Consider the following 12,306-nt stretch of genomic DNA (forward strand, 5'->3'; position numbering starts at 1 on the left):
CTTGAACTGAAGTTAAAGTGTGAATGAACAGAAGCCTGTGAGCTGGCTGTAGTCTGTCTGTGCTCAGCTGAGACTTCAGAGAAGTGACCAATGAGCAGAGTGGGCTGTCTGTGGTTATGTAAGTGTAACAGGTGCACTTTGATCTGCTGAGAAAGTTGACTGACTGAGACGCAGGAAAAAGCCAGATCAAACTGGACTGAATGCCCCATTTATGACCTGCTGTGTGAGCATACAGCCAACAATCTGTCTCTCATTTCACACAAAACGGACAAATCCTTTGGAAAGATTTGTTTGCAATATAGTATGAATACTAACTGATGCAGGAGATTTGTCTTTAAAACTGTCTCTCTGTTAGTAAAATAGCTCATGAAACTCTCAAAGTATTCATTGAATCTACAACTACAACTGATTAACTTTCATCTTTATTAACTTTCAGAATGTTATTTTCAAAGTTTGACCGAAATGACTACAGCTCTGTCATTTCTTATCCTAACATTATAACTTTGTGTAAAATAAATATGTATTCCTTCAAGAAATGCTGAGCTTTTACTTATTAAAGCATCTAAAAATACAACAAAAATGCTATTTAAAGTGCTTCAATTGCAGGACAAAGTTCAAATGACAGAAATCTACAGGAGAGGTAAAAAAAAATTAAAACAGCTTAAAAAAGGTGAAGAAAAGCACTTTAAGGTCAAAGTTAGCATTTCACACTGGGTCGAAGGCTATGGAGTAAAAGTGTGTTTTTAAACAAGATTTAACACCAGCAGGTGAGGGAGCCCGCCAGTGGCAAACCAATCCAGAGTTTTGGACCTGCAACAGAAAAAGCTCCATCACCTCTGAGCTGCATGGCGTCCTAGGAACCATTAAGAGCGTCTGATCTTAACCTTGACCTCTCTGCTGACCTCAGAGAGCACAGAGACAGCAGCAGTTCAGTTAGATCAGAGGGGCAGAACTGTTGAGAGACATACAAAATTATTTAAAATGAATTTGGAAATGAATTGGAAGCCAAAGCTGGGGAAACGTGTTCTGCCTGTAACAGTTAAAACTTGAGCTGCAGCATTTTGAACCAATGCAAACAAGCAGCAGAAACCTGAGTCAATCCATAAATTAGTGCACTGCAGGAATAAAGTTGAGATGTTATAAAAGCATGAATTACTGTCTCAAGTTTTCTTTTAGAATAAATAGGCTTCATTTTAGACAGTTGTCTCAGCTCAAAGAAGCAGGACTTGACTATTGCATTTATGACTGTTTAGTTTTAGGGACGGATCCATTTTCACTCCCAGGATTGTGATAACGTTTCTGTCATGGGAGGCAAGGGAGGAAAGGTCGATGCAGGGGTTCCTGCTGGTGCCACTGGGTGGAAACAACACAACTTCTGTCTTTTTCTTGTTAAATTCAGAAAATGTATTCCAACTCCCGATGACCCCCAGGCAATACAGCTACCTTTTGAGCTGAGCAGCAAGCTTCTGTTCAGTACAATATATAAAAGTCTTTTGTTTTTAATTTGATCTAAGTTATGCAAACTCACCCTATCTGTTTCCAGCTATGCTCATTAGGAGTTAATATAGTTTTACCATCAGTGGCACAGTAGACCTAAACTGAAAACATTTCATTTCTTAAATATCACTTATAGCTACGAGAACTCCAGCAGGTACAGAAACCTGATCTGATAATGATGCTTTCAGTGTTAAACATTTCAAAGTTTCCTCATTTTAGTTTTCTAAACTTTCTTCTTTTCTAAATGTCTCTAAAGGTGAAGCTTCTCAGTTTTGGAGGAGTTCCTGCTGAGATCATTGGTTCATCCTCCTTGACTTTGTTCTCTGATGGATCCCAAACAATCTCACCTCTACGTGGGTTCATTACTGTAAAGCAGTGCTTTCCAAAGTTGAGTTTGGGGCCCTATGGTGGGTCCTCAGGTATATCTTCAGAAATCAAATGCATCATTATATATATATATATATATATATATATATATATATATATATATATATATTTCCCCCCTCTGGGGGCTGAAGCTGAAAGGTTAAAGAAACATGTCTGATAGTCTGTATGTTAAATACTGCTTATACTGTCAAAAATGTAACAACAAATCCACAAATAACAAAATGGATCCATATTTAATCAAATTTCTACTTTTACAAAATGTAATGCTTTATTTTTTACTTTTGACTTATCTGAAGTGAACAAGTTCCTGACAGAAATGTGGTTTTATTCTGAGTCTGGTCTGGTTCAAACAGAGATGGTCTCAGTCTAACAGGCCCTCGCTTGTCCTTCAGTCCTGCGATTAAATCCTATTCCCTGATCCTTGACTGTCAGGCACCAACACCCGTCAGATTCTAATATTACCAGTGTTTGGTTCGAGCCGGCTCAATAAGCTCTGGCTTCTACTGCTTACTTTGGTATCGATCCGTTACCAAGTAAACACAGGGCAAGTATCGCCGATACCTATACCGATACTTTTTATTATTTAAGTTTGATATATTATAAAACTTCTGACCTTTAGTTGTGTTTGCGTTTTTTCTTTTGAATTATTTCGTTAAAACCTGGACAGAACTTGGACAAAGTGTATAGGTGTCCACAAAATACTTAAATAGAATATTAACATGATAAACAGAAACAATAGAGAAACAAAATTAATTTGTTTGCATTTTTTTTTTCTAAATAAACAAAGTCCAAAAAAGCTATGCGCAAATCAAACTAAAAATCTTTTTGGCGGTAGAGTTAAGAAATTACAATGCAAAAACAAAACAAACTTTCTCCCGTTTAGTGCACTTGAAGGATTTTTCTTAGGATAGGTTAGTGGGCGGGGCTTGCTGAAGCTGCCTGGCTTCAGCTTGGGAAGGGGTTGCAAAGAGAGAAAAGTCAACCGGACCTGGCTGGCTGTAGCCGCTTTCAGACAAGAGGGAATCTGAAGTATCTATCTTACCACGCTAGTATCGATCTGATACAAATAATGGCATGGTATCGATATTATCGATATTCTTGATCGATCCGCCCAGCTCCACTCGCCTCCCTGTTCGGCGGGACTCCGGGCTCACCTACCGAACCCTCCCTCCGGTTCGGTCCTCCTCCAGAGATCGTGGGCGGACCCAGCTGATCGGGTAGAAAAGCTGAGACCCGAATGTGAGCTCTGCGTGCGCAAGAAGGCAACATGCGGGCCGAGGAGGAGTTCGACTGCGTGGTGATCGGAGCCGGGGTCCAGGGCTCCTTCACGGCCTACCAGCTGGCCAAACACAACCGGAAGACTCTGCTGCTGGAACAGGTGTGTGAGATCAGGTCAGAGAGTTTCCAGATTGTCCTCAGACTTTAGAGAGAAGTCCACCGCAGGAAGAGTCCTGCAGAGGAAGGACACGGAGTTCAACAGGCGTCTCAGTCTGCAGCAGCTGGAGGAACAGGCCACCATATGTCTGACTGACAGCTGTTCTAAAATAGGAGGTTAACATTTGGACAGATTTTCAGTCCAGTTTTATTGCATTGAGTGAGCAGCCTGCACAGAATAGAAGTATTCACTTTCTAAAAGCTGCTTCTTCATCTAATATCAAAAAGCTTCTGTTCATGTTGATGAGGATCAGTGTGGTTTTTATCTCTAAAAAGATGTTGAGAAACTAAATACTTTCCATTGACTTCAGCATATGCAACACAGAGAGAAACACATCCGTGTGTTTCAAAATCAGAGACTGGGGTGGACAGGCTTTTACTGACTGGATGTCTGCGCTCTTTGCACACCCAGCAATACTAGTCTTACATTGAGAACTCCATGTTCCGACAAAGCCACCTCAGATAACTCTGTGACCACGGCAGCATCACAGCAGCAGTTAAATAAAGGTACTCATTGCAAACTATAAAATAAAACAAACAAAAAAAAAGTTATCCACCAAATGGTCCATTTTGAAAGAGTTTACTCCAGTATCTTACCGAATATATAGATTTGAATTCTGAAATGTGGGTCCACAGTGTAGGTAAACAAAAATAACAGAACTGGACAAAAGTGGAATCAGGGAGATGGTATTTAAGTGAAAAAATTAGAGTGAATCTGCTGCTAAATGCCAAAGAAAAGAGAACGACTAAGCCATCTGTAAAGAGGAGGTGGAGCTCCATAAACACAGAGCTCAGCAGTCAAACACGCAGCTTTTGCAAAACCTCTGCTACATTTGTAAGTTTATCTGCATACTTTACTCAACAAATCTGAACATAAACACATACCAGGAGATGAAAACTGTCAGACTTCTCAATCCCAAATGGCTCTTTTATTGACCTCATGACAACTATAGTTCAGCTGGTATGGATTTTCTGTGACCGATGCCAATATTTAGAACTCGGGGCAAAAGATGGCCAATATTCTTTTTCTTATTTTGCAGATACATTTTCCTCATCTGACAAAATTATAACTATTTAACAAATGAAAATGGAAGTTCTTTGTATTGAACAGCACAAAAAAAAAAAAAAAACTTGGACACTTAAAAAAATATAGAGAGAACATTCTCACATGAAGGAAATAAACCGGAATAGTTCTGCACAGAACAGCAACAAGCAGAATTCCTAACATTTCTGATCTGAAGAAAGGGTAGAGCCCAAACCTCAAAAGCCATTCGAACATGTAAATTATACAGTATCATACTTGCCAACATTTGGGAATGTCAATGTGGGACAACATAGCGCGTATGTGTGTACTCATTTTCTACAGTCCAAACACAGCAGTATAAGATGTTATTCATGTTTATGGGGTTAGGTGATTGGCAGGTGTTGGATTTTCTGCATGTTTGGGCTAAATCTGTTCAACCCAAAGGCCAAAGACTTCTGCCGGTGAGAGTGGACGTAACATGACGTCCTCTGTGCTTGGGTTTTTGAACCATAGACTTTAGTGCAGATGGAGGAATGGGGAGTATTAGCATAAATTTGGTTGATTATTTTACTTTCTGGTTCTTTTTCCAGTAATGTTTGGCGGAAAACCCAGAAGTGAAGAGGCTGAGGACACAGACCTAATGATATTCAAATGGACAAACAGACACTTGGATCTTTTGTTTTACTTGGTTTCAGTGAAAAGACAAGATAACAGTGTTAGAATTTTACCATCCAGTGATCTGCAGAGAAGAACTGAGAAGTGAACTGATGCAGATGTACAGCTGCAGGGTGGAAGTTGGGGATTTAATGTTTGCAATGGAGCTTTAGAGGGTCTTGACTGAGAACCGTCTTCACAGGGTTTTTGATTTGTTTGTTTGAGCACTGGCTGTTTACTGAGCAACACTCTATCCAGAAATCACCTAACTCCACAGTAAAATAAACAGCAAAATTAGACGTTTGGCACTGGCAGAGAAGATTGGGCAAGTTCTTCATGGGTGCCACCCACATACTCAACCTGCAATATATATATATATATATATATATATATATATATATATATATATATATATATATATATATATATATATATATATATATATATATATATGCTCTGTCTCAGCTGCCTCTAATGACCTAATGCCACTGGACAGGACGTTTAGTTTATTTCATTCTGACTTGTGAAAGTTAGTATTTTGCTCTTCATCAGCTACAGGAGGCAGCTTGTTTCTACACATGCACCTCTTTCTTCTATCTGTTCATCCATTAACCAAGTGGTTCAGCTCCATAATGAGTATGTCAGGATGAGCTGAGAGGTTCTCAGTCTGAGGTTTCATTCCTAGGTGCAGATAAGATTATAGTCATAACTTTATATTAAACAGGTATTGTAAAGTATAATAAGTTTATAATGTATAGTATTTTTGAATGGGGTGAGTTTCTCCCTCAAGTGGAAGAGCTTAGCTATCTGGGAGTCTTGTTCAAGAGTGATTGTAGGATGGAGTCGAAAATAAATCAACTGATCAGGACATAATTAAGAAAAAATATTTTTTTTTTACCAGGTTCTAAATTTATTCAAATCAAACCTCAAGTGAACAAAAACACACAACAGATTTCACTATGTCATTAATTATTGGACAAAAACAAAGCCAAGACAGAAAAGCTGTGTGTGAAATTTAAGTCAGTCCCATGATATATTTTATGTATTAATACATAAACCCCTGGAATTAAAGAGGCATTGGTTTTCTTTTTCCCATGACTGTGTATCTCTGTAAACCTCATCAATGAACTTATGTACCAGCTTTGTCAAGGCACAGTAATTTGAAAACAGTACTGAAAATATGAGAATAAGTTCCATATCTATGATAAGAAGTATCGATTTGGCCATATTTTATCATTTTCAAACCACAATTGTTTTGTGTTCACTTTGCAAACAATCTGAAATGCAAAGCATTTATCTAAAAAATCTTATTATGGCGTAAATGAGCATAATTTCCTCAGAATTGTTGATACTCATTAGGCTTTAATGTTTATGAGTCTGCCATCAGAAAACACTGTGTTGTGTTGAGAACTAGACTTTGCTCTCAAAAACAACAACAAAAAAACAACAGATAGGGAACTGCAGATATACATGTGAACAACCCAGATTAGCTAAAAATAACAGCACAAATGACAAATCACACTGTAGTGTAAAAAGCTCATTCTCTTTAATTCAGTTCAGTTTGTTTGATATAGAACCATTTCACAACAACAAAGCCATTTTAAAAAAAAACAAAAAAACACACAATCATTCACACAGAGGCTTCGGAGGAATGGTGAAAGTCCTGACGTGACCCAGCTTAAGTCTTGCCCTGAATCCTAAAGAGATGGATGAAATGGATCTCATCTCTTTGTGACTGGGCTCCACTTGTATGCTTCTAAGAAAAGAAGTATTTGAATCGCCAAGTTATTATGCTGGTATGGATCATTTTGCACGGCTTGATTAGGCCCTTTTCACACTGGATGGTGACATAAAAAAATCAGCCAGAATCTGAATGGTTTTTGCAGATTCTTGGCTGAGGTCATTAAGTGTGTATTAAGAACACAGTAGGCTCCCATTTACGCACGACAGAGCATGATGGGTCCCTAGATGGTCTTGAGCATGCACAAAACTTTTGTGGTGAGGTTGTGGTAGTTTATCATTGTTGTGGCAGCGCTTCCGAGTGGAGCCTGGGGGCAGCATATCCATGGCATGGAGCCTGTTTGGTTTTCGAGAATTTGAACCACGACTGACCATGCTGGCCTTGTGACTAAACTACAACCTCATCATAACCATATCCTGCCCTCAGTGCTCCAAGTAAGTTATTGCAGTGCTCTTGTAGGCGTGGCTGCTTGACCAGACCATGTTCTTCATGCTTCAATAGATACAGCGCCACACTCAGCTGTTCTTATCATGCCCCTTGTGGACACAAAGCAAGAAGTTCAGATCACCTTGAGTGGTGCAATTGGAGTAGCTCTGTAGCACTCATTCTGAGATATTGCTTTTGAAAACTTTATTCCTCTTTTTTTTTTCTTGATGTGAATCACTTTTTTGGATGATTATTTCCTCTGGTATTAGATGCTGTGCAGCTGGAAGAATTTTTACTGAAGCCTTTTTACTTTTGGACATTTTGTCATGATTCATAACCATAACATCAAGTGTTAAACGTGAAGAACCCTGAAGTCCTGTTATGGCCAAAAGCAAGCAGACCGCCCATAAATCCACCATAGGTAAAGCTCCCAGGAAGAAGCTCACCACCAAAGCTGCCTGCAAGAGCTCCCCAGCCACCGGCGGAGTGAAGAAGCCTCACTGTACCGTGGCTCTCAGGGGATCCACCACTACCAGAAGTCCACTGAGCTGCTCATCTGGAAGCTGCCCTTCTAGCACCTGGTCCAGGAGATCGCCCAGGATTTCAAGACAGACCCGTGCTTCCAGAGCTCGGCCATCATGGCTCTGCAGGAGGCCAGTGAGGCTTACCTGGAGGGACATCAGGACAGACCGCTACAAGAGATCCTTCCTGCCCACAGCCATCAGCATCTATAACAACTCTTTAACAAAACCAGGATAATGAGCTACAACAACATCTAGTTTCCCTTTGGGATTAATAAAGTATTTTTGAATTTGAATTGAATTTGAATTTGAAGTACTTGTCGTCATTATGGTTAGACCTGCTGAATGAGGAAGGAAAAAAGGTGGATCCATTTGAGGCACAGACAAGACCACCTGTATTCTCTCATACTGCTGATGGTGTTTCATCACACTATCAAGGCTAACACATATGCTGAAGGCCCGCAAATCTTGTCTGTCTGTCTGTTTGTTCGTTCATCTCTCTCTCCACTAACCAGCCACTTTATTAGGTACATCTGTTTAATTGACTGTTAATAGAAATGGCTAATCAGCCAATTACATGGCAGCAACCCAATGCATTTAGATATCTAGATGTGGTGAAGATGACTTGCTAAAGTTCAAATTGTGTGTGAGAAGAGGGAAGAAAGGGGATTTAAGTGTATTTGAACATAGCATGATTGTTGGTCTGGGTATTTCAGAAACTACTGATCTACTGGGGTTTTCACCACAACCATCTATAGGGTTTATAGAGACTCATTAGACCAAAAAGTCCACCAAACATCTATTTCCTTTACCTGCTTCTCCGTTCAAGGTTGCAGGGGAGCTGGTGTCTATACAAAGTGCATAACAGTAGCATCATTGTGTTCACACTGAAAGAGGTTTTATAATTCTGCTGCAATCCAGTCACATTCTAATCAGTTATAGAGACTGTAGCAAGGTTTTGATCCAGTGTGAAGAGACCTTACAAACAAACAATAAAAAAAAAAATACAAAAGAATGTATTTGTGTTTTGCTTGACATAGAATAGAACAAAGTACCTTTATTGTTATTTCACAAACATATACAGTGAAATTTCAAGCACAATGAAACAGTGCTTAAGTAAGTTAAAAGTACAAAACCACAACAGAATCAGACAGCATGTCATTCATTCATTTAGACATACTTAAATAGTTTAAAATGTATCTGTCTGACAACTATGAATTCAGAACAGTACTTGTGCAAGTCGGCTGTTCAGTTCTGCACTCCTGAACCTTTTACACAAAACTAAAACTCTTTAGTTGGTCACAGACCTTTTTGTGAAGTGAAGTGGAATTTATTTATATAGCACTTTTCGGCAGCAAGGCGATCCAAAGCGCTTTACAACAGAAACAACAACAGAATCAAATACAGCAGGTACATAATCAAATGAAGGAAAAAACACATTAATCATGTATAATCTAAATAAAATCACAAAACCAGACATATCTAAACATGAGCTAAGACAGTCAAAATAGTAACTAAAATAATCTAAATGAAATCATAATCAAATATAGAAATACAGAAGTAAAAAACATCAATCATGTATAATCTAAATGAAATATAGGATAACCTAAGTAAAATCATGAAACTAAACATATGTTGTATGTGTGTGTGTGTGTGTTTGCAGATAAGTCCATGAATTACATCACAGAGGCCATTGTCTTTGATAATGTGATGCAATGTTTATCAGCCAGCCCAGAGCAGATCCACAGATGTCCTTAGGCAAGGGAGGAGGCAGAGCATCTTGTTTACATAAAATCCGGGGAGAAATTGAAGATAGCTGACCAAAGTCAGCCTAGGGGAGCCAAATTCACAAACAATAATTGTTTTGGTTCAGGCAGACTTGTTTTTCGTCTGCCTTGAAAGTCTTGCTGATACTTCTCAATGGCAAATCCAAACAGCCAAATTCCAGGTCGATTCCGCCTGATTCGAGCGAGCAACTTTCTCCAAGATGTAACCCATATTATTATTCATGAGTCCCGGAACCGCAATTTAGCCTGCGGTCCTGTAAAAGGATTGCATCCAACTTGCGATTCAGCTCCCGTAACCACACAGTTTGATTGTTGACCGCCAAACCCATCAAACGAATTTGATGATGAGTCAGGTAACTGCCTAATCCAAACAGCAGAAATCCTGTCATCAAAAACCCAAATATGTAAAGATCTTCCACATCTTCCAGAGACAAACTCAATAGACAAACAATATTCCATTTTCTTCAGGAATCCATTGTGTATCCAGCAAAGAATGCCTTCTCAGGGCAAGCTGGCTCTCCTTCACTCAGCCTACCCGTCGAAAAAATTGGATCAATTGCATTGAGAGACCAGCTGACCAGATCCATAGTTTATAAATTTGAGAGAATATGCAAGGAGAGGCTCTGAAAAGAGAGCAGGACAGAGAGGCAGAGAGAGGGGGAGGGGGTTCAGGAGACAGAGAGACAGAGAGAAAAGAAACATGTCCACCTTCCACCAGGAGCAGAGAGAGAAAAAAATAAAAACAATAAATTTTATGCACATTTACTAGTCTAAGTTCTTGTTTTTTCAGTTTCTTCTGCCCCACTCCCGAGGGAGCTCTCATGGCCAGACCCGTATCATTCGTAAAGCCTACCAGCAGGAGTTTTACGTTCAAATGATGGAGGAATGCTTCAAGATGTGGACTCAGCTGGAGAAGGAGGCAGGTGTCAAACTGTACAGGTAAGCAGTCAGCAGAAATGCAGAGTGAGAAAACCTATTAATCTTGAACATAGCAAAAACCTTGCCCAGGCATATAGATTTGTCACATTCAAGGTGCTACGTACGCACAAGAGCAGCAACTCAATCTAGTGGAGCCATAAATGCATGACTTTCTCATTTCCTGCAGCCTCACTGAATCACCCACTGACAGCTCCCATGCCTCTGAATATGGAACAGGGCTTTGTCTTTATTTTTCCATATTTTCCAAATCTATGATTTTCATTCTCTGAGCTGGGCCCAGTGTGTGTGTGTTTATGAGTATGATGTTGATGAAATTATGAGCAGCTTGCCTGCAGCACTTTAGCTTTCCTGAACACGCCGCCTTAGAACAGACTTCTTTGGTCTTTGTAGCAGAACAAATTGATTCATTATGTGTGTCTCTGGGTAATCATTTGTGCTACTGAGCCACACCCACATTATGTTCCCATGAAACACACATTGCTTCCCCATTTCCACCTTATGAGTGATGGGTCTGCATCTGAAGGCCACCTGTGCATTGCAATGAGAACTCTGTATTCCACTGCAGATTCACGTGTGAAACGCACAGTGCCTTGCAAAAGTATTCACCTCTCTTAGTAATCTTTCTGTTTTGTTGCCATACAACCTGAAATTTAATTGGATTTTTAATTTAATGAAAAGTTATATTTCTACAAAAATACTTAAGATTAGTAAAGTTAAATTGTGAAAAAGTTGTTTTAAAAAGTTAAATGAAAGAAAAATGCATAAAGATAACACTGGAAACCAGTTTGTGCATGTGTATTCAGCCCCTAAACTTCAGTACTTTATGTCATCACCTTCTGCAGCAGTTCCAGCATCAAGTCTCTTCAGGTCTGTCTCCATGATCTCGGTCCATCTAACATCTTTGTCCGTTCTTCATGACCAAACTGCTGCAGCTCCTTTAGGTTAGACAGGTGCTGCTTGTGTCCAACAAACTAAAGATTCTCAGTTGGACTGAGGTATGGGCTCTGACTGGACCATTCCAGGACCTTTAACTGGTTCTCTTGTCTGGATGACTTATAATTCTATGCTTTTAAACTCAGACAAGTAAGACATAATGGTTTTTGGACCTGAGCATTTTAGGAATGAACTTTGCAGCCTTTCTCATCCTCTGGATGTCATTAATTTGGCCTTCAGCTCTAACGTAAAGAACCTCTGTTTATATTTAATCAGGATATATCTTTTAACCCCCACATTAAAAATATTACCAGGGTCACTTTTATACACCTGAGTAATATCACTAAAATTGGAAACAACTTGTCCAAAAATGATGCTGAAAAGCTGGTCAATGCATTTATCATGTCTAGATTGAATTGATGTAATTCTTTATTATCTGGGTGTTGATCAGCTGATCCAAAAATGCTGCTGCCAGAGTTCTGATGAGAGTTAGGAGGAGAAATCATATTTCTCTAGTTTTAGCTTCTCTCTATTGGCTCCCTGTCAAATTCAGAATAGAATTTAAAATCTTATTTCTAACATACAAAACTCTCAACAACCAAGCTCCATCTTATATTAAAGATCTTATTGTTCCATATTTTTCGAACAGAGCACTTTGCTCTTAGACTGCAGGTTTACTTGTGGTTCCTAGAGTTTCCAGAAGTAAACCAGGCAGAGCTTTCAGTTCTCAGGCTCCTCTCTTGTGAAATTAACTTCCAGTTTATGTCTGTGAAGCTGACGTCTACTTTTAAGAATAGGAAAACTTTCCTTTTTGATAAATGCTATAGTTAGGGTTGGCTTGGGTTTCCTGAGCTATTTCTCAGTGCTTCTATAGATTTGGGTTCTGGAAGACAAACTGACCACATTTCTTCACTCTGCTGCTTTTTTTTCTCTCTCAACTCTCCATGTTTGTATTTGTAATTA

At 39.2% G+C, this 12,306-nt stretch overlaps 1 protein-coding gene across 2 annotated transcripts in view; it reads left to right on the plus strand.

The window, feature by feature from the left end:
* The first annotated feature begins 3,003 nt into the window (after positions 1-3,003).
* The window catches only part of pipox (pipecolic acid oxidase), a 35,792-nt gene continuing 26,489 nt past the window's right edge, over positions 3,004-12,306 (plus strand). Inside the window, exons 1-2 of one of the 2 annotated variants that reach the window (XM_025009561.2) lie at positions 3,004-3,262; positions 10,262-10,410. In XM_025009561.2, the coding sequence (XP_024865329.1) occupies positions 3,152-3,262; positions 10,262-10,410 (260 nt within the window). In that variant the 5' untranslated portion in view covers positions 3,004-3,151. The remainder of the gene's footprint in view (positions 3,263-10,261; positions 10,411-12,306) is intronic. The other variant, XM_017432191.3, reaches the window with a different exon arrangement.

This window comes from Kryptolebias marmoratus, linkage group LG2 (assembly GCF_001649575.2).
Source record: "Kryptolebias marmoratus isolate JLee-2015 linkage group LG2, ASM164957v2, whole genome shotgun sequence".
In the NCBI taxonomy this organism is placed as follows: domain Eukaryota; kingdom Metazoa; phylum Chordata; class Actinopteri; order Cyprinodontiformes; family Rivulidae; genus Kryptolebias; species Kryptolebias marmoratus.